Genomic DNA, 23,779 nt, shown 5'->3' on the forward strand with positions numbered 1-23,779 from the left:
CCAGTTTACATAAAGCTTTCAAATGTCCTTTTAAAGTATCTCTCTCTACCTCTGCTTGAAGTTGTATACAAATCTTATTTTTTGTTTATTTTCCTGTTAAATGGTTTTATCACATAAAGATTTCATTGGTTACAGTCTTTCTTTTTTCATTTCTCCAAGAAAAATTTCCATTGAAAAAAAGTCTCAAGTATGTGTCCACAAAATGTATCTTTGTTAATGAGTAAGTGCTTTTACCTCATTTGCTTTTACTCCCAAAGGACCTATTAAATTGTTTCACACTTCATAATTGTATGTTTCTTTGTCTTCTTTACTTTGAATCCTCACCAAGTACTTCCGGTATTCATTTTCTTCTGCCCTCTTTTCTGCTACTCCACTTTTGCCTTCTTTTACTTTCTCTACATATGCTTTCTTTTCCATCTCACCCCTGCCCTTCATGATTGTCTCTGCATCCTTCTTTTGTATTTTCTCCATGATGCCCCCCAGGAAGCATCTTCATTTTCTGGCTTTCTCTGTACCATTTTTTTAAGTAAATCATCCCACAACCCTCTTGACTAGAGGGTTGTAATTATACATCCATCATTTGCTGATTCATCCCCATCAAACAAGTTTCTTTGAGGCATTTCCTTAGAATCCTGCACACTTACTCTGGTATCAGTATTTGCTTTCTCCTTCATTTCTTTCACTACTCCATCATCTCCTCCTCTCTCCATCTGCCTCCCTGTTTCCCCCAGGCCTCCTCCATGCCTGAAACAGAAACAGGAAATGCTCCTCCAAAGTGGGTCCCACTCACATTAGCAAGTAGGTCTTTTTATTTGTATACATGTATACAGTTCATATTTTTACATATTTACACATTTTAACATAATTCAGTATATTAATATTTCCATTTTAAGTATTTCCTCCTACTTTTACCCACAACCAAAACCATATTTTTCCAATATTTTTGTCAGTGTCCATTTTCTGTTGTATGTGATTTCATTAAGTCTTTCATTCCATATAGACCATGTTATGTAGAGTATGACTGTGTCCATTTTCTTAGCTTCATTCTGGGATCTTATCTTATGCAACCCGTACTCAGTCATGTCTATGTTTAACATTTCAAAATTTAAATAACTTTTAATCAAATCAAGTTTACATACTTCTTTCCACAGTTTTTGAATTTTCTCACGTTCCAATTCTTTACATGTATTACTTATTCTATCCTGTTTTCTCGTATGGCATATTTGCGCCCCCCGGTAAGTTTCCTACAGACAACCTCCACAAAAAGTTATTTCATTTTTTAATTCTTTTGTAATTTGTGTATTTCATCGTTATTGCTTTCTTATTTATCCCCAGCTCTTTCCATGGCTCCACCAAATAAAAGGATATCATAATGTTAACATATCATTCTATCACATTGTTTTTTTTTTTAATTTCCACAGTACAGTTGTACTGTAAAATTCTTTCATTTCTTCTTTAATAACACTTTTACTTATTTTTTTATTTCCATTTTTTTTCAGATGTCTCTGTATTTACAGTACATTATTGTTTCTGTCAAATATTTATTATTTTTCATTATTCCTTTTAGTGCTTTAAACATACATAAAGAAGGTGCATGCACAATCTGATTTATTGGCCCCAATCCCCCTTGTTCATCTTTCATATGTAAAATTCCCCTCTTAACCAGGTTCAGTCTTGACCCCAAATAAATGAAAAAAAATTTGCATAATTTCTTTTTCATATTTCATTGTCATCATATAAACATCTGCAATATAAGCTATTTTACTTAGTATTATGGTGTTTATTAAATGTGTTTTCTTTTTGTATGAAAACCTGTATGTCTTCCAGAATGTGATCATGTCTTTGATTCCTTTAATAACTATATCCCATTGTTCTTTTGTATTTTGTACTTCCAAATACTGTTCCTAAAATGTCTATACTTTTTTCATTATATTCCATACCTCCTATAATACCTTCATACCCAAATCCTTTGCTTTTCTCTTTATTTATGCTTAAATCAATTTTCTTCAACCGTGTAATCCATTTTTTTTTTTACTTTTTTCCATCCAGACTTTATTTTTTGCTATTACTACAATATCATCAACATAAGTATACATTATTGGTAACTGTATCTCCTGTATCATTCTATATTCTGCCTTACTTGACATTTTATTAATTTTCATTACCACTGTGTTCATGAGTATAGCAAAGATCATACTGCTTGCAGGACATCCTTGTTTTATACCACACTGTATTTTTAAATCTTCCCCAGTCGAACTGTTCAAATTCAGTTTCACATAATTCTTTTCAGATATTGATTTAATTACTTGTAATATTTCTTCACTTATGTTGTATGCTTGTAAAATTCCCCATAATGTTTTTTACTGACCTCACCTATCATGATTTTTGTTTCCACTTTTTTATTAATAATATCATCAGTTACTTCCCTTATTGTCCATTTTTTTTCCTTTTCATTTCTATACATTTTAAAAATACTTTTTTTGTATTTCTTTTATATAGGCATTCTGATATAAAAAAATAATCAGATTCTACCTTAATTTCATTTGTTTTGTAAGTCCAGTGTTTATTTTCCCATATTTTTAATTTTTTCATTTTTCATAATTTCAGTGACCATTTTAACATCACAACTCTTCTTTTTATTTCTAAAATTACAGTTAAAGTTTCCTGTCACTATTATATCAATGTTAACACAGACATAATTAGGTATACTTCTAAACATTGTTCTCTCCTTTTTATCACACATGCATGTAAAGTTACGAGTCCATATACCTTTTCCATCTTACGTCTACTAATGTTATTCTCCTCACTTCTACTATTGTAATATCTAATATTTTAATATTTTCTTGGCATAGTATACATATACCTGCACATATTTCTTTGTGTATATTCCAAATAACATTACCATGCCATAGTTTTCTGTTTGTACCCTTTCTTCTTCTGTTAGCATTCTAATGTCTTCTAACAATATTACTTGAGCATCTACTGAAGCACAACATTATAAAATACTAATGCTTTTCTTAATATTCTTCATACGTTCACATGCAAAGCTAATATTTTTAGCTTTATCAAGCAGTTATTAGAATAAGCTTCTTATCCCTTACCTTTCTTATTCTCTCTTGCCATTATATTTTCTTTTACCGTTATATTTTTAAATATTTTTTTCTTTCTTTGACTCTTTCCTAATGTATTTCTCTTGCGTTTTACGATATACCATTCTGACTCTTCTTCACTTGTTTCATCTGCCTCTCTCTCTTTCTTTCTCTTTGTTTTTCCCATTAAATTTAAATACCATTTCAGTTTTTTTTTTCCTGTTGTATTGTGCGTTCTTGTATAGCATTCATTTCTCTTTTTCTTGCATAATTTCATTTTCTTGTATTTCTACCTCACATTCTGACCATGAATGTTCTGTATTGCCACATTTCTTACATTTTACTTCACATTTCCTTGCATTATGACTTGTCTGACCAGATAAATAACATCTTTTTGTCGCATTCATTAATTAAATTATCACATTTTCCATAAAAATGACAAGTCTTTTGTTGTCCTCTGTACTTTACGAAACCTCTATTGCTATGCACATTAATAATACTAGGTATGTGTATCATATTGTCATTTTCCATTTGTGAAATTATTCCACATTCTCAGCCCTCACTCCGTAATCCTTTTTCATCATAGATTTTTACTAGTGTCCACCACTTCTTTACATATTGTCAGCAAATATTCTCTCAGTTTTTTTGCTTCCACTTCACTTCTAAACTGAATCAAGATTCTTCTGACCATGGAAAGTCTGATTTCTTTTTTCATAGGCCCCATATGCTGGCCAGTTTCAAAAAACAAATCACAAAAAGTAAATTAATTAAAAGGAAAGCTACCACCTCTTCAGCTTTTACTCCTAGAGGTGCAATAAACATTGTCCCATACCTCATATCTTTCCAGGCCTTTATCTTTTTAAATGCTCACCCAAACAACATATTTTTTCTTTACTTCCTCCATCTCTGTCTTCTCCTTAGCTTCTTCTTTCACCATTTGAATATAGAACTTTTTTTGGAACCTTCTATGGCTCTCTCTTCTTCTCTCTTTCTCCCTCTTATGTTTTTTTCCATAATGTCACTCCAGGATATAGCAGTTTCACTTTCTGACTCACCCTGGTTAACTAGCTCCTCCAGATACACATCCAGCAACCCTCCTGACTGGATGGTTAAAGTAACATATTATGTGATAGTGTTCAATCTCGCCGTTTGTTCTTACACATGGGTCCGGAGCCGAGGATCGGCTCCGTGTCGGCCGCTTGCAAGCTCTGCATCGAGAAGAAGCTCGAGACAACCTAATACCCACAATCCCCCTCTGCCTTTACCTCAGATCTAGTTTGCCGCTGCTGCGTTCGCATCACTGGGATCTAGCTCGAGCAACTTAAGATAAGATATAACTTTATTTTTGTTATATTTCAGAAAAAAATTGTTCTAAAAGTACTTTTTGGTAGACATAGTGTATGTGTGTGTGTGTAAGGTAGAAATTCTCGGTACCGTTAAGTTTAATTAAACTGGTTAGAGTTTTTCGGGGCCTTCCACCCCTTACTTAAATTTGACAAACCGGACTGACTTTATATCGGATTCGACTTTTTTCTATTGGATTTGTCTCTCTACTGGACTTGACTTTTTCTCTTACCTGTAAGATGTCTGAGAAAATTAAATCAGGCTTTAAGCGTTGCCAGTGTGGCCAAAAAATGTCAGTTACTGACAACCATAGTTCCTGTGTCTACTGCCTTGGCCCTCTCCACTTACAAGAGGACTGTTCAATTTGTCACTCTTTTAGTGGGAGGGTCATGACAGATAGGCGCAGGAAACTCATGGACAGAGGGTTATTAAAACCTTCCTTTCAGGAGGCTCTGGATGCTTCAGACCAGGCATCCAAATTCTCGAAGGAATCGAAGACGTCGGAGCCCAAGTCATCGGCTCCGAGCTCTTCGAGTAAAGTTAGATCACCGGTTCCACAGACTTTGGGGCCGAGTGTTCAACTGGTGTCAGTTCCTGAGCCTCGAGTCTTGGAACTGGTGATGGAGCTCCCTCCCTCGACTCTATTGAGGTTGGCTCCGTCTTCGGTTCCCTCGACCCGTTCTTCTTCTAAGCTCTCCGATGTCGATGTGGATCGTGTGGTGCAGAAGTTATTGGAGCATTCGGCCCTATCCAAACTTATTTCGGTTTCCACCCAGTTGGTGTCGAAACTTGAAGGCCTCCCATTGTCTCCATCCATTCCTCCTCCGAGACCTGTCCAGTCTTTGGAGCCGGAAGAGGTTGATCTTCTGATTGTGGAGCCCTCGGGTCCAGAACCGTCCTTTTCTCGGTCTGTTCCTCTCACCTCGACTCCATCGGACCTGCACGGAGTCTCGGAGCCGACGATCTGTCCTTGGTTCCGGGGCCGAGTCGAACCGGCGTTTCGGTTCCGACTCTTCCCTCGGGCCTCGGGCGCGGATCGATTCGGCTCCGTCCTCGGGGTCGATGCCTTCGGTGCCTGTCTTGGGGATTCTTCCCATTTCTTCGGAGCCGGGAGATTCTTCGACTCGGGACCCAGGGGCTTTCGATCTCATGAGGAAGGTGTTGTCTACCCAGACAACCACATCAGTAGAAGCAACCTCTCCTTCCCATAAAGGGCCGTTATCCTCCTCTGCACCCACGGCCACATCCAAGCGCCGAGCACCAGTGTCTCAGCCACCCCTGGAGGGTGCCCCCTCTTCCTTGGAGGCTTCTTCGGATGCTCCCCACAAAGAAGTCCCTAGGAAAAGATTGTGTAAGAGGAGACACTTAGATTCTCCACAGGAATCTTTAATATCCGATACTGACTTGGATGAGTCAGAAGGGTCCCCAAAGTCACCTACGGAAGATGTCTCCTTTTCTGACATCTTGGAGATTCTTAAGCAGAGAGGTGATTGGCAGTCCCTCCCCCCTTCTGAGGATGAGTCAGTACTGCTGAAGGCATTTGGTGCTCGCCCTTCCTCCTCCTGGGTCACTCCGCCCTTCGATGAATTAATGGAACTTATTGCTCGAAGGGCGTGGGAGGCTCCTGACACAGTGGAACCAGTCCCTAGGAAACCCAATAAGTATATCACTGCACCCCAGGACAAGACTTACTTGACAAAAGGAGTTCCAGTAGACGCTATGGTGGTGGCAGCGGCCACGAAAAAGGAGATGTCGGAATCTTCCTCATCTGTCCATCCCCCTAATAAAGATTCTAGGACGATGGACAGGTATGGGAAGCGCATTTTTAGTTCAGCGGCTTTTTCCATGCGATCCCTGAACTATTTGACCCACTTTACACGATTACAGAGGGATCTAGTCAAAGAGTTGGGAGATACCCTCCAGGGTACTACAGATGCTGCTGTCTCAGAAAAAGTGACAGCGCAACTTAATACCCTTACATCTATTGTGAACTCGTCCATGAGGCTGATCTCTTACGCAGCCGAAGGTTCGAGTAGGGCAGCAGCTTCAGCGATTGCTCTTCGCAGACAATCCTGGATGCGCTTATGTTCATTGCGGAAGCCTTCAAGTCTTCCTTTACTAACGCCCCATTTGACGGTGCCACTCTTTTGGCCCCAAAGTAAAGGAGACCCTTACCCGGTGTGAACAGGAGGGAAAGACTCTGTCTGCTGTCGGAGTCCGTTTTCCACCCCAACCAGACCGTACCCCAAAGGGCAACGTGGTGGAAAAATGTGGTTTGAAAACCCCAAGGATCTTTCCCAGGCACACAGGGTGATGCCCCTTCTAGAGGCAGAGGAGGGGCAGAGGTGGAAGACGCCGCCCTGGCGGCAGAGGGGTCCGCAGAATCAAGGTGACAGGGATACACTCCTGGTAAACCTTTCCAGCACTCCTGAGAGGAGGCCCGACTGTCCTGCTCTGGAGGCAGTCGGGGGTCGCTTAGCTTTATACCCTCAGGCCTGGCAAAACATAACTACAGACAAGTGGGTAAAAAGCGTGGTTACCAGAGGTTACAATATACCATTTCTATCCTATCCCATTCCAAAGAAAAGACTCCCAGATGTACCGCCCCATCTGCGAGAGCCAGCAGCTATAGAAATTTCAAAGCTGCTAGAAAAGAGTCATCCAACCAGTCCCAGCGGACCAGAGAGGATTCGGGACTTACTCAAGGTTCTTTTTAGTTCCAAAGAAAACAGGGGACTGGAGGCCCATTCTGGACCTAAGCGACCTCAATACCTTCGTCAAGAAAGAAAAGTTCCGAATGGTCACGCTTCAATCGATCCTTCCATTCTTACGGAAGGATGACTGGATGTGCTCAATAGATCTGAAGGATGCATACTACCACATCAAAATGGCCAGGGCATCCAGGGATCATTTGCGCTTCCGGCTGGGGCCAGTCACTTTCAGTTTCGAGCCCTGCCCTTTGGTCTGACCTCAGCCCCCAGGGTCTTCACCAAATGCATGGCAGTGGTAGCGTCTCACTTGAGACGCCTAGGATTCCAGGTGTTTCCATATCTGGGCGACTGGCTCCTTTCTGCCACCACCCAGCGTCAACTAGTACAGGCCAGAGATTACACTCTTCAACTGTGTACTCATCTAGGAATTTCCGTAAACTTCGGAAAATCCTTACTACAGCCATCACAGCGTATCTTATTCATAGGAGCGGAATTAGATACACATCAGTTAATTCTAAGACTTCCTCCAGAAAGGATACTTTCACTTCAGACTCACATACGTCTTCTTCTCTTGTCCAGGAAATCCCCAGCAAAACTGGTACTGAAGGTTTTGGGACTCATGTCAGCTTCTCTTATTGCAATACCCTTGGGAAGACTGCACATGAGAGTCCTACAATGGCTACTGTTTGCACAATGGTCGTTCCAACAACTACCTCTAACACACGAGATTCTTATAACGAACACTTGCAAATCACATCTAAACTGGTGGCTTCAGACTTGCAACTTTTCCAAGGGGAGACCATTTGTGCTACCCACACCTACAGCTACGGTGACCACGGACGCTTCCCTGATAGGGTGGGGGGGCATCTTTCAGGGACAGACAGTCCAAGGCGAATGGACCAATTTAGAGTACAATCTGCACATCAATGTTCTAGAGTTGAGGGCAGTGTTTCTAGCGTTGCAACACTTTGCTCCCCTTCTTCCTCTGGGAACTATTGCAGTTCAGACGGACAACATGTCGGTAGTCTGGTACATAAACAAGCAAGGGGGAACCAAGTCCTATCAGCTATGCAGAGAGGCCATGAGAATCTGGCAATGGGCGGAGTCCACGGGTCGCTTTCTAATAGCAACGCACATCCCGGGGTCATCCAACGTCATAGCCGACAGGCTGAGCAGGGCAATACTGTTACCGCACGAGTGGTCCCTAAAACAGTCAGTTGCGACAAAGATTTTTCGCACGTGGGGCCAGCCTTCCTGCGATCTGTTTGCGTCTCCAATGAACGCCAAATGCAGGAGCTACTTTGCCCTATTACCCTCTCCAGGGGAAGTCCCCAGGGACGCACTGATTCACGATTGGCCCCCGGGACTCCTGTATGCATTTCCTCCCTTCCCCCTGATCTCAAAGTTTCTCCAGAAAGCCAACAACCTACACAGGACAATAATCCTCATTGCCCCATTCTGGTCTCGTCAAATTTGGTTCCCCTTCCTCATGACACACTGCATTCGGGGACCCTGGATCCTGGACCCAGAGCCAGATCTATTGACTCACTCGTCAGGGGCTCCCCACCCCTCGCTCTTGTCCCTCCATCTAGCTTGGCTGCTCCAATTCCCAACTTAGCCAGGTCTGATCTCCTTTCGCCTGCAGTTCAGAATATATTAGTGGCTTCTCATAAAGCTTCTACTACTAAAACATATACTAGTAAATGGAAGCGCTTTGTATTCTGGGCGAATACACAGCAAGTGGACCCGGTTATAGCTCCTTTGAATAAAATATTAGAGTTTTTAACAAAACTTGTTCCATCAGGGTGCTTCTCCTGCCACATTAAGAGTTCAATTGGCTGCCATTTCTAATTTTCATGTGGGAGAATGTGGGGCTCATGTTATGGCCCACAGACTTTGTAAAGCCTTTTTGAAAGGGGCTTTTCATATTAGACCACCAATTAGATCTCCTACGTCACCTTGGAGTCTAAACTTATTATTATCTAAGTTAATGCTGCCCCCCTTTGAACCAGCCTCCTCTTGCCCATTGAAATTTTTGTCGTGGAAGACTCTCTTTTTGGTAGCCATTACATCCGCTAGGCGAGTATCTGAACTTCAAGCTCTCTCCATTAAGCACCCTTATTTGATCTTTCACTCTGACAGAGTTTCTCTTCGTACTAATTCATCCTTCCTTCCTAAAGTTTGTTCTATTAACAATATTAATCAGTCCATTGAATTACCCACTTTCTTCAAGAATCACTCCAACAAAATGGAGTATATGTTGCACAAATTAGATGTCCACAGACAACTAAGGTTTTACTTGGATAGAACAAAGGATCACAGAAAATCTGATCAACTTTTTGTAGCCTTTGCTGATAACAGGAAAGGAGTAGCGGTTACCAAAAGAACTCTTTCTAAGTGGTTAACTGATTGTATCATCTATGTCTATGATTCTTCAGATCAAATTCTTTTGCACAAACCCAAAGGACATTCCACAAGGTCAGTGTCTACATCCCTGGCTCATGCAGCTCGCCTACCACTAGATGCTATTTGTGCGGCTGCTACTTGGTCTAAACCACATACATTCATTTCTCATTATAAGGTAGACAAGGTTTCTAGGGACAGGGCAACCTTTGGTTCCACTGTGCTCAAGAACGTCCTTCCGTGAGTTCCTCAGGAACAAGGAGCTAGGGACGCTACCCATGTGTAAGAACAAACGGCGAGATTGAACACTATCACATATAGAAGTTATGTCCTTACCATAACGTTCCATGTGGAGTGTTCATCTCGCCTTTGTTCTTACATTCCCACCCTCCCACCCTTAGGAAGAACGTTCAGTTTGGTGCCTGGTCTGGGGCATTCTGCTTCTGCATTGCAGTTGTTGTGTATATAGTGGACATGTATATATATGTGTATATATGTATATATATATATATATATATATATAGACTCTTAGTTTCCGTGCATATGTGATATTGGCATGAGTGTGCTCTCTCTGACTACTGGTTTGCTTGCAAACTAGATCTGAGGTAAAGGCAGAGGGGGATTGTGGGTATTAGGTTGTCTCGAGCTTCTTCTCGATGCAGAGCTTGCAAGCGGCCGACACAGAGCCGAGGATCGGCTCCGAACCCATGTGTAAGAACAAAGGCGAGATGAACACTCCACATGGAACGTTATGGTAAGGACATAACTTCTATTTTCTCCTGTTTCAAACAGGTTTATCTGGAAATTTTCTTCTAAATCCATCTCCACCATTGCATTTAGTTTCATCTCCTTCCTGATCTCCTCACCATCAGCAGACAATATTTTCTCTGCTCCCACATCACCTGAAAACATTTCTGATAGTGATTCTACCATTTTGTCTGCATTTTCAACACATTTAACTTACAATTTACCTTGGTTGTCAGCAGCCATGTTTCTCCTTGCTTCTCCTGGCTGCCTCCATGGCTGGACAGAAAACAGGGAGCCAGGATATGTAACACCCAATCTCTTCCACTACTGCAAATAGTAGAGGAAGTTCCCTGGTGCCCAGGACAACCTTCCCCAAATAATATAAATACCACCTTGGGTCTCCCCTGAAAAAAAAAAAAAAAAAGCTTATAGCCTAGTTGGACTAAGGGGGTCAACAAAGGATGGATAGATTGATTTAACATAAAATATAATGTGTGTTTATGTATATTACTGAATGTGTGTTTAAAAATGTTTATAATATGTTAGAATTTTTCTCTCAGGGTCTCTGCTGGAAAGGGTTTTTTGATTAGGCCCAGCCAGACAAATCTGGTAAGCAAAAACACAATAAATAAATAAAAAATAGATAATAAAAATCATAATAAATAAAATAATGTTGTGAGTTCTTATTTGTTTGCTAGTGACTCTAAATATAAAGCAAATAATAAAATAAAAAGAAGACATCCCTGCCTGATTCCTCTGTTTAAACATTTTTTTTCCTCCGAGCCTTCATATATGCTCTTAATTAACCCTATTATTCTATCAGGGAGTGCAAATGCACCCATTTCCTGCTTGTAAAATCCCAGCTGACTCTACTGAATGAATGCATTCTGTGCATTAAGACCCATGAGCAGTTGTGATTTTTTTTCTTCATTCTGCTTCCCTGTGGATCGTCGTTCTGTGCTGATGTCAAATGTTTGCTTCCCCCCCAAAAAAAACAGTGATCCATATACATCAATGTTTGCATGACCTTTGCTATTCTCTTAACTAGTATAGACATAAACATTTTATAATCATGCTTTAAAACTGAAGTGGGTCTGTATAATTCCTGCATTTTTAGTCCTCAAAATGACAACAAAATGTGCACTCACTTGATATTCAGAGAGAGAAACATATGAGATATTATTTGCTCAAGGCACAGGAATCTTTAAATAATCTTATCAGCTGTTTTATCTCATTTGAAGGGAAAAAAGCAAGGTTTTCTATTTTCAAAATGAACTTTTTCTTGATGGACTTCCCTTGCCATCTGTTTCTTTCATGCTAAGTCTCTGTCAGGCAACATCAAAGCTCTTTCTGCAAGAGCTATGGAGTCTTCAGGAACATTTTTTTTTCAGATGCATTGACTTCAAGTGTATTTCAGAAATAGCCACTTGATCATCATCTATTCATACCTTTGCAAAGCAAAACAAAACAAAATTGATTTTTTCCAGGGTTGTAACTGGGTTGGCCAGAACAGTACTCCAAGGTTTGTTAAACTCTGGTTGGACTGTAGTTAAGTGTGTTTGTCATACTCCCATTCTATATAAAAAGGTTTGGGAATCATCTAATAGGTCAGTATAACTGTAACAGTGATCTAATGATGAACATAGTATAGTTGTGTAAAAATGTATCATAATAGGAGATATTCAAATCGATCACTTCTTTATTATATGCTCATACACTCCATTCCCATTTTTTTCTTTTAGCCGAGTAATCTCTTTGAACATCTGTTATTATAACATCTTACACAACTGTACTTTATTGACAGCCATCACCTCTGCCTGTAGTGTCTCGAGATTCAGTCCTTCATGTAGGGAGTTTTGCATGGCTTTTCACTAGGGGACTGTGAACCCCCCCCCCCCCCACACACACACACACACACACACACACACACTGGTGATTTTGCTTGTTTCTTTGGGTCACACTGGATGGCGCAGCAGTCCAGTGGTTGCATTGTCGCCTCACACCAAGAGGTTCTCTGGTTCGATTCTTGGCTGGGGTGCCTTCTGTGTGGAGTCTGCATGTCCTCCATGTGTTCGTGTGGGTTTCCTCCATATGCTCCAGTTTCCTCCCAAGTTACAAAGACATGGGTCTAGAGCGTTTCTCCCCGGGCCTCCGCTGAAAATTGGCTTTGTTCCAAGTCTTAATTTCCGGATAAATAAATAAATTTAATCTAGTGACTTTCTTTGTGGTGGCAGAAAGCATGTAAGAGAAGACCCCTTCGTACCTTGAAGGTGCACTTTCATATCAGTTGAAAAGCTACACAAGCTTTGAAAAACAAGACTAGTTCATTTCCTTTGCTCCATAACGGGCTTAAAATTGCCAATCAAACATTTACTAAGAGGATTTTCAACTGCATTACTTTTGTAGTTACTTGGCCAACTGCCCATAGACAAATACTGATGTGAAAGTCCACTTCACCAGAGGAGGAGAAGAGGAATGGCTTCCTCCACTAATTGCCTCAGCAATGTTTGTAATTCAGACATTTGTACTGTGGTCAACCACCTGATCCTCCATACATGCCTTCATAAGTACTGTTATATTGGCTGCAACTTGGAAAGTCTATTCCACATTGCTCAGCTTATGTGAGCTCTGGACTGGAGCAATCATATGGCTTATTCCTTTACTTCCTGGGATTTATTCCCACATTGGACCAAACATTTATGGCCCTTGTAGCATGATATAGCAGATGTCTTTTAGTGTACTTTTTGAACCCACTATAAATACTGGTGGGAGTACCTTATTAATATCCCCCTGCAGAATGAGTGATTCTATTTCATCAGCATCCATGAAAATTTCCTGTAAGCTGTATTTTTGTGTTGTTTGATAATCTGATGTTTGATCTGTGTCTTGATTCGCAGGTTGGGACTTTACGGATGGCCTGAGGATAAACTGCTGGGTTGATGGCACTTGTGCATCTGGAGTTTTGCATCTATAAACAAAGGATTTTGCAGAAAACAACTAGAGTCCCATTGCCAGGATATTGTTCCCTAGCCTTAGTCCCAACATGGAGGAATCTGTAGTAAAGAAATGATACAGAAAGGATTTAGTTGTTTATTTATTATTTTTAGTTTGCAAAAAATCTGATCACTGCTGATTATAGGTGAACTAGTGAGCTTAAGAGCTTAGATGAACCTTTGCAGTTGGTGATTGGCATCACAACCTCTTGCAGGTCATCTGATCTGATAAGACCATATATTTTATGTATGCCATTAAAGTGAAAGTGTACTCACTATTTTAAAATAAGTAGGGAAAGTGATATTATGCTTAATTCGGTCATTTATGTAATTCATATTATTAGGAAATGATGATACTTCTGCCTTTTCCATGCACATTGTGCCATAATATGCTGTTTTTTTCCTTTCTTTTGCACATCCACTTTCAAAAAAACAGCAGAGTAATGGCCATTTCCTGTACTGAAGTGTTGAAACTACTTATTTTGTCATGTATATGCATTCATGTGTATATGCTTGTGTCTGTACGTACAAATGTATGCAGATATATATATATATATATATATATATATATATATATATATATATATATATATATATATATATATCCACACACACACACACACACACACACACACACACACCACAGTCAGATATGCCATTTTAGGGCTAAGTTATTCAGGTTTGTTCCTGACCATTCAAACTGTTTGAGTCTTGGATCTTTCAGGCTATCTGGTTCCTGAGTTCAGGTGTCTGCATGATACTTAAAGCATTTGAAAGCATAATTTGTTTTGCTTGCAGCTGGCAAGTAGATACACCAGTGGTATGTTCCTCACTTGGGAAACAAAGTATTTTGCCCTTTAGGCTGCCAGCAGAGTTTAAACCCCTTGTTGGCAAAATGTTCTTCATTCTAGAAAGTTTGTTTTCCCTTGCCTGAGTGTAGACTTGTATATTCCTTGGTTAGAGCTCTTTGTCCCTTGTTTGGAGGTCATTAAAAGCAACAACTATAATCTTTTAAATGTGTAATTCTCTTTTAATGCTACCCATTACAATTCCAGTTATGGAGTGGAATTTTGTTATTTTTGAATCACCTGACCATGCTTCATTCTTTCCTATGTTTTATACATTAGAAAACACATCATTTTTGTCTACTTCCACTTTCTTTCAAAGCAGGATTTGTGTTTGTACAAACCCCAGGGTATTGCACCATTGTATGATACGTGTTGCAAAGAGCCAGTGCTATAGGAAGTGCATAGAAAAGACTTCATGAGATCCTTTGCTCCCCGCAGCAGACCATCAGCTGCCCCCAGCACCTCTTCTACCTTACTTGGACGTACTTTGACCCATTATCAAGCTGGTGAGGAGATTGCGGCACCTGGGGCAGAGTCATTGCTACTGAGGAGTAATTTTTTTTTGCCCTAAAACAGATGTTTGATGGGGATACGCTGCTGTTTCATGTCTCCTGCATTGACTCTACCAGGATCCTCCACTTCCCTCCATTAAGGCAGTGGCCTCCTCCATCTCCCCATCCTCCACCTGGGATCGACCACAATGTGCATTTGAGTGCACACCCTTCCCTCCCCTCCTAGATGGGTAGAACAGTACTTCTGTGCCAGTACCTCAGATGCCCAAGCTGCTAATTGAACCTGAATTACTTGGGCTATCATCAGTGCTTTATCCTTGTATACCACAGCACTAGCTAAAGATGACTTTAATTTTTTTTGTCTGTCCCTAAGATACTGTTTTGTAGTCTTAAGTAATTGCATGCTACCAGTAATTGTTTCATCAAATATAATTAGGTTAAGTATCTACTGCAGCATTACATCTTCAAGAACATCTCCTTTACCAGATTAGCTGTTCTTTTCCTAAATGTTTAAAGGTGTATCCCCTATCTAATTTATGTAATGATATATTTTTGATTTCTTTCCTGCCGTTGGTCTGATTGTCAGTTTGACCCATTCATTGCTGTCTTTGGTCTCCTGGTAGAGAAAGAATTGTGAGCGTGAACACTGTCTCTCTGTTGATGTAAAGACATGAAAGTAAAAGCCAAGTGGAAGGCTCATCTTTGCACTAGGATTATTTTTTTTCTGTTTCCATTTTTGGTCTGCATGCCTGCTAACCCCTGGGCTGCCACCACTGCCAATTCATTCCCCATCACTGGGGTGAGAAGAGTCCTTGGTGCCACCATTATACAGGCAAAAGCTGTGTCTTTGTTATGGCCCTTACCCCATCCCTGGTAGCTGACAGGGGCATCATGCACTTCCCCCTTATGTGCGATGTTCATCGTGTTTCACTGTTGCAGTCCTTACAGAATGGGTTATCTGGCTCCTCGTAGCCCACAGTTGGCCAGAATGCCTTCAGCCATAAACCCAACATCATGTATAAAGGAAGGCAGCCGATGCCATTTCCTCAGTTTTCCTTACAGTGGAGCCCGAAACAGAAGCAGTTTGCACGAGTGCCAGTCAGCCGATTACCTTCTTTTGTTTTCTGACTACGTCAGTTGAAGACTACCTCAGCTAAGTACCCCGTTGGTGACCCCCTTTTCTTGCTTTAACGAATGTCAGAGAAAGTTAATAACTTTCTTGCCTGTGGAAAACAGATTCCACACCGTGATTTTCATTCTTACTGTATCACTTGCTTAGGCCTTGAGCACGACGTCCCTAATTGTGATCTCTGTGCTTCTTTTAATCAGCGTACCATACGCCTTAGAGCTAAAATTTTATATAAGCATTTTGGAGTTTGGCCTAGGTTCGTCAGTATGGCATCTTCTGGTCTTCCGACTTCCAATGTTCATAAGAAGCGCAAGGATAAAGATTGCGACAGGCCTAGGGTCAAGTTGGCCAACGACGTTCCAGTTAAGTTGGTCGTCAGCCCAGCAGTTCTCAGTGAGGTGCTGTGCTTTTGCAGCCCCTGCAGTCCGCCGATGTTCAGCCACGGGCCTCTGCTGTGACCCTTTCGGAGTCCTCCATGCCGCAGGCTTCCACTTCATCTTCTGACCCTCCACCAGTCGCTACCTTCGATGGATCCAGAGCTGCTAAGCATGCCCCGGCTTCTGAGGCCTCTTTTCTTCGGCCTGAGACCAGACCCAGACCGGCCTTGGTTCAGACTACCGCTGTAGCTAGACCTCCCGAGTCCCCTCCTGCTTTCTAGCAGACCTTCCAGCCACAAATTTACTCAAAAGCAAGCGCCAGCCTCCCCTCAAATTCCTCAATCACAGATGATTAAAATGGCTAGTGACCTTTTGACTTTTATCCAGGGCTCTCAACCTCCTCCTTGTAAGTGGGCTAGAGAATTGTCCCCTGAAGTTTTGTCTCCCTCAGGTTCTTATGTTTCCAGCAATTCTGCTGATGAAGAGGAAGACTCTCAACTTTATTCTGATTTTGAGGATTCTGATGCAGAAGAATCTATCCCTTCTGCCTCTCCTCTTTAGAGATAATCTGAATACTCTTAGAGAGCATTTCAAGTGGGAGAGTCAGGACTATCTTCAGTCTAAGAAAAGGATTAGGGAGTTCTTGTATTTACCACAGCATAAGCCACTGGCTATCCCTCTGGGGTTGGAAGTAGTTGATGTTTTCATGGAGAATTCTTTGACTCCTAATTCTGTTCCTCCTGCTGCTAGGAAACCTGACAGGTATTATAGAGTTCCTGATTCTCATCAGTTTCTTTTTAGGAATCCTACTGCTTTTCCAGAGACTATTTCTCAGGGCACTAAAGGTGTTAAGGCTACAGCTGCAAAAAATCCTGTTCCCTCTGATAGAGAATCTAGGGCCTTGGACAGGTGGGGAAAAAAGGTGTATACCTCTGCCACCCTTGCTATTAAGTCTTTTAATTGTCTTTTTCATTGTCTTTTTCATATGCTAAGTTTCAGCAGCATACATTGGAGGCTATTAAGGCTAAAATTGCTAGTGTTCCTTCCCTGGCGGAGTGTAAGGACATGCAAGATTTTTTTGAATTCTGCCACTCTTGTGATTAAACATTCTTTACATTGTGGTTTTGACAATTTGGAGGCTTCTTGCAGGGCAGCAGCCACTGGATCTGTTATCAGAAGACATGATTGGCTCAGGGAACAGCCCCTTTCTGAGCTTGTTAATTCTAAGTTACTGAATGTACCTTTGTATATGGACAATCTTTTTGGTAACAAAGCAGAAGAGGTCTTGAAAAAATTGGAGGATAAAGCCAAATCTATGCAAACTGTTAAAGATTTTTTGCAAGTTCAGCCTCCTCATTTTAGTAGGCATTACCCTTCTAAGAATTGGACTTTTCCTGATCCCAGTAAATGGGGACGTACTAGATCTAGGGGCTATAGGTCTTCTAGGGGATAGACCTCTACTGCTCATAAGACTAAACAATGGCATGCTTCCTCTTCAAAATCTGAGAGTCCTAAGCAGCCTTCCCAAAGTAAGCATTCTCTTTGACTCAGCCCTCCCCCTGCCGGCCCAGGGTTGCCTTTGGGGGGAAGGTTTGCCAATTTTGCAGATAGGCCAAGGTTTCTACTCAAGACTTTTTCTGGTTCCCAAAACAAGGGGCACCTGGCACACCATTCTGGACTTGTCCATGCTGAACACTTTTCTGGTGACTCCCAAATTCAAAATGCTCACTCTTCAGCAGTTGCTGCCAATGCTGGCCAAGGATTCCTGGCTGGTAACTTTGGATCTCAAAGAAGCTTATCTGCACATACCAATTCGGGAGAGTTGCAGGCAGTACCTTCGTTTCAGAGCTGGAAAGCGACACTACCAATTCTCTGCACTGCCCTTTGGCTTATCTACTGCTCCGAGATTTTACAAAATGCCTGGCTCCGGTCATTGCTTTTTGCAGGCGGAGAAGCATTCAAATTTACCCTTACTTGGACGATTGCCTCATTCAAGCAAACTCTCCAGAAAAACTACTAAAGGATTTGGATTTTGTAAGGAACCTTCTCACCTCTTTGGGCTACACACTCAACAAAAGGAAGTCAAGAATGGTACCCACAAGGGAGTTTGTATTCCTGGGAGCGAGTCTGAATACAGCCGCCCAGATAGTATTCCTCCCTTAAGAGAAACAAATGCAGCTTTCGACTTACTCCAAGAATTTGGCAAGCATGACCCAGCTGTCTGCAAGGCTATTCCTGCAAGCCCTGGGATTCATGGCTTCATGTATTCTGATGATTCCATATGCCAAACTGCATATGAGGAAAATACAGTGGTACCTCAAGAGCCTTTGGTGTCCACACACAGGATAACTTCATACTTCCTCTGATTCCCTGTCTGCAGACAGAGTTTCTTTGGTGGGCGACAGCTTGTTCACAGAACAAAGGCCTGCCTTTTCAACCACCTCCTGCAAGCATGGCTGTCACCACAGATGCCTCGTACTATGTTTGGGGAGCGCATCTAGATGGCAGATGCATACAGGGGACTTAGAGCAACCAACCGATTCACCTGCACATAAATCTGAACTAATTGATAGCAGTCCAGCAATCCTTGCTGGCTTTCAAGCATCTTCTTTCTCCTTGAACTCTTCTAGTCAGGACAGACAACACCATAGTCATGTTGTGGTACATCAACAACCAGGGAGGGACTCACTCTTACCCCCTGTGCAGACAAAGCATGATTCTCTGGTCCGTAGCAGCCTGCATGGGCCTACATCTGATAGCTCAGTTTCTTCCAGGCAGACTCAACACCTTGGCAGATCGGTTGAGCAGGCAGGTCCTGGATCCTCATGAGTGGCAACTGAACAAGACCATCTTCTATCGCATCATTCAATGTTGGGGTTCTCCCCAGGTGGATCTCTTCTTATCTCTGAACAACCATCTTCCAATCTTTTGCACCAGGGAACATCACGACAAAGACTGGAGAGTGGATGCTCTGTCCTTCCCCTGGACACAGCTTTCAATTTATTCCTTCCCTCCTCTGCCTCTTCTTCCCAGATTGCTGTTGAAGATAAGGGATGAAAAAACAAGGGCCATTATAATAGCTCCAGACTGGCCCAGACAGCATTGGTATCCACTGCTTCACAGTCTCAGCCTTGGCATCTTCCCCTGATTCCAGATCTCTTGGTTCAGGAAGAGGGAAAATTTCTGCATCCTCATCTTCAGACTCTGCATTTGGTGGCCTGGCTCATAGTCTAAATCTATCTCAACAGGTGGTTGAAGTTCTTTGTGAGGCCAGGAGGCCTAGCACTAGGAAATCTTATGCAGATAAATGAAAAAGATTCTGTATTTGGATGCAAGCTAGAGGGGAAGACTCTTCTCAACCCTTTCTTCCTCTTATTCTTGATTACCTGGCAGGCTTGCTTAATGGTGGGCTTTCCTTTTCTTTAATCAAGATTCATACCTCAGCGATTTCTGCTTATTGTTCCTTTGAACAACCCATCTTCTCACATCCTTTGATGAAGCAGTTCCTCAGGGGGGTTAGCAAGTTTAAACCTCCCAGAAGGGCACCTACTTCTGCTTGGGATCTTAATTTTGTGCTTGAGAAACTTACTCTGCCTCCTTTTGAACCAGCTGCCTCAGCAGATTTAAGGTTTCTTTCCTGGAAAACTGCTTTTCTTATGGCCATTACTTCAGCTAGAAGAGTTTCTGAGCTGCAGGCCTTAATGGCAGTAGAGCCTTTTATCATCATCTATGTGGATAGGGTTTCCGTTCGAACCACTCCTTCCTAAGGTGGTTTCTAGCTTGACTCTTAATCAATCTATGTACCTGCCTACCTTCTTTCCTAAACCTCAGAATAGAGGAGAAAGACTTCTGCATGCCCTTGATGTGCATAGATAGCTTTGACGTTATCTGGACAGGACTAAAACCTTTCGGAAGTCTGACCAGTTGTTGGTCAGTTTTGCATCTGGAGCTCAGGGCAAAGCTATTTCTAAACAGACTATTTCTAAATGGATTGCCCATTGTATTCATTTTTCTTACTTGCAGCATGACAAGGTTCCTCCACAGAGTATCAGGACCCATTCAAATAGAGCAACTTCCATCTCAGCAGCTTTTTTTGAGAGGTGTACCTACTAAGGACATCCTGGAAACAGCTACTTGGACTTCTGTTCACACTTTCACAAAGCATTACAATTTACCTTTGTTTTCTAAATCCAGGGCTGGTTTTGCCACTGCAGTGTTGCAGGGCATCCTTACCAACCCTTAAATAGTGGGTATTCCTCCTCCCTTTTTTCTTTGGACTTTGGGAATCAACCCATTTTGTAAGGACTGCAACAGGGAAACACGATGAACATAGTTGTGTACACTTAACATAAATGTAGATGTTCGAGTGTATTCACTGTTGCAGTCCTGGTTTCCCCCCTCCATCCTCCTTTTTTCCTAAGGCACAGACTATCTGTTTATTTTGTGGATGGTATATTTCCAGGGATTTTCTTTTCTTGGTCTAGCTTTCTTGGGGGCTCCTGACAGATATGGCAAGAAAAACTGAGGAAATGGCGTCAGTTGTCTTCCTTTATACCTGAAGTCCTGACATCGGGTTTACGGCCGAAGGCAGCCGACTTCATATACCAAGGCTTTGGTATTGTGGCTGACTGTGGGCTACCGAGAGCTGGATAACCCATTTTGTAAGGACTGCAACAGTGAATACACTCGAACATCTACATTTATGGTAAGTGTACACAACTGTACTGTCTCCCTCAGACTTGTCCCATGAGAGCTACTATCACTGGCTTGGGATTCCCATGCTCAAATTCCCCCAGTTGTACAGCCACTGTTTGTATGCAATCCTCTGCTTGAGCCCTGTGCACAACACTCCCTCCCACCCCATAGGCAAGTTGGTGTAAACTGGTACTCCTACCCTCCTCTGTCATTCTCTTCCACCCCCTGAGCCTGTAATTGAACTCGGGTTGTTTTTGTCTTATTGACAGCTTCATCCTTTTGTGCCACAGTGTTGGGCTGTCTTTGCACAAAGATTTATTTTTACAGTGTAAGAATGTTTACTAATTTGCATTTACAATCACTTTTAAAGTCTAATGTTAACACAAAGTTGCATAATCTTGTATGTCTCTCTTTAGATTGACTTCTTGGAATAGTGATATTTTGCTTTTCCTCTGGCAGGAGTCACTGGATGAAGTTACTATTAAGGATACTTTAGAAGGTGACAACATGTACACTTGCTCTCAGTGTGGTAAAAAAGTGCGAGCTGAGAAGAGGTCAGTGTTTTTAATTTTTTTGGTCTGTATAATATCAGTATATTTTAGTGTCATTTGTAGCCTAAAGAGAACTTTTGGTTACTTGCAATTTCTCCATTTATCAGGCTAGAGTTAGGTTCTCATCTTGCAGATGCCCTGTTCTCATGTTGCACCATTCCAAACTCTTGGTTTTTCCTTTCTTGCTACCTGAACGTCTGGCCAGCATACAAAAGCTTCTAGTCACTGCAGGGTACGTGGGACTTTGGTTAAGGGAACGTGGGCCATAAAAGTGAAGTCTGCACATACCAGATCACAGAACTTCTTTGCCACCAGTTGAATGTCAGCTGTTCCTGCCGCAACCATACGTTGGATTGTCTTTCAAAGATAAGTACCCTGTTTGGGGACATTTTGTTCTTTTGGATCATTGCATGCCTGTTTAGGTTCATGTCATCCAAGAAGGGAAAGTGTAGGTGCTGTCACCTATGAGCTTTGTCTCTTCTGTTTAGGGCGTACACATGACCATAAGTCCTGCTCCATCTGTTAGGCATTCGTCCCTAAAACCTTAAGCAATCATCTGCACACCTTGAATATTTATTTAGATAGTCAGCATGTTAAGCGCTTAGCTTTAGCTATGGAGGGGCCGTCTGGTCAACCTGTTGAGCTACCCAAGAAAAAGGCCAAAGTTGATAGCCCTGAATCCATTGCTGCACTTCCTCCAGTCAACGTCCCTCATCTGGCTGATGTTAGCATGGAGGAATGTTCAGTCGATGCTGTTGTGAGTGCAGTGGGTACCATTGTGGACCCCACAGAACCCAGAGCAGAAGGCACGTCCTTGGAGGTATTGCAGACATTAGTTACCAACGCTGAGGGGGAACCTGAACCCAGAACGGAAGGCACGTCCTTGGAGGTATTGCAGACATTGGTTACCAATGCTGAGGGGGAACCTCTGCTTGTACCAGCCACCCAGATGAGTCCTTCCAGTTCTGAATATGCTAGCGAAGCCTAGGCCTACCTTGGCCCCTATGCCCTGTAGGCCTTCCTTGAAAAGAAAACAGAAAACAAAGCCTGTTTCTTCCCTTATACAGAGCCAGCCAGACTGGCAGGTCTAGGCCTGCTACTCCTTCATCCTCACTAGTGGCTCTCCCGGTAATTAGCCCTAGGCCTCAGGCTCCAGACATTTCTCAACCTGTACCTGAGGACTCCTCTGACTCTTCTTCAGAGGGTTCCTTGTCATATGTATCCCAGTTACCATTTCCTCTTGGTTATGTCTCCCCAGAGGAAGATTCTGCTGAGACAGATCCTCCAGGTGAGGATATCACCCTTAGGGAGACAATTTCTAGAATGAGGGAATTCTTCAAGTGGGATTCCACTGAGATGACAGAAGTTCAGAAAAGATACTATGAACTTTTACATATGGGCACTCCTGCTCCCTCTGCTATACGTCCAGTCTTGCCAGCTTTTTTGGATGCTTTTAATGCAGCCTCTGTGAATCCTGTTTCACAGTCACTTGTCCCTCGGGAGGCCTAAAGATTTTACAAGGTCTCTGAGGGGGCCAAATTTCTTATCAAATGCCCTGTAGCAGACCCTGACATTGTATCAGTTTCAGCTGATAAGCCTTCAAAACTGCTTCCATCCACCTCAGTTCTCCTTACAGATAAAGACAGCAAAGCCATGGAGTCCCTTGGTAAAAAGGTTTATACCGCAGCTACCCTGGCATTCAAGGCAATAAACTATGAAAGTCATATGTCTAAATATGCCCTAGCCCTTTTAGGACAAACCACTAAGCTTTTGTCTAAGATCCCAGACTCTTCTGCCAAGACACAGATTTCTAGTCTTCTATCCTTGTCTTTTCATGTCATTAGGCCTTCCATTAGGTGCAGCTGTGATGCAGCTGAAGCCTCTGACAGATCTGCTAAGTCTTCCTCAGTCCTGAGAAGATATTCCTGGCTACGGTTACAGCCCTTACGTGACAATGTTAGGGCAAAACTGTTGGATGTGCCTCTGGATAACTCTGCCCTCTTTGGCACAAAGGAGGCTGAGTTATTCAAAACTCTACAAAAGAAGGGGAAGGAGTTACAAGACTTGAAGCACCTGTTTTTTTCCCCTATCCCCAAATTCCACAGGAATTACCCCTCAAAAACACAATTTATTAGGAAACATTTAGGTCCTTCTCCTCCTTCCAGAGGCAGAAAGAGTACCAGGAGACAACGAAGTCCTTCCAGGCCTGCACAGCCTCCGGCCCAGAAGCCTCAGTTTCAGGACAGGGCAGGTAGTCTGTGACTGTCTGACATTACTGAACAAGCCTCTCCATTCCACCCCCTTTTCCCCAAGACTTCTCTTACTGTCTCCCTTTTTGGAAAGCCATTACCTCAGACAGGTGGGTCCTATCCATCATAGA

The 23,779-nt window shown here is 42.2% G+C and overlaps 1 protein-coding gene across 1 annotated transcript in view; it reads left to right on the forward strand.

Moving 5' to 3' along the window:
- The window catches only part of USP34 (ubiquitin specific peptidase 34), a gene marked incomplete in the record, with an annotated part of 5,849,982 nt that overhangs the window by 4,321,878 nt on the left and 1,504,325 nt on the right, over positions 1-23,779 (forward strand). The window contains 1 exon segment of the mRNA XM_044061224.1: positions 21,308-21,402. Coding sequence (XP_043917159.1) covers positions 21,308-21,402 — 95 coding nt within the window.

The sequence above is a fragment of the Protopterus annectens genome, chromosome 1.part0 (genome assembly GCF_019279795.1).
Source record: "Protopterus annectens isolate FY-2018-M chromosome 1.part0, PAN1.0, whole genome shotgun sequence".
In the NCBI taxonomy this organism is placed as follows: domain Eukaryota; kingdom Metazoa; phylum Chordata; order Ceratodontiformes; family Protopteridae; genus Protopterus; species Protopterus annectens.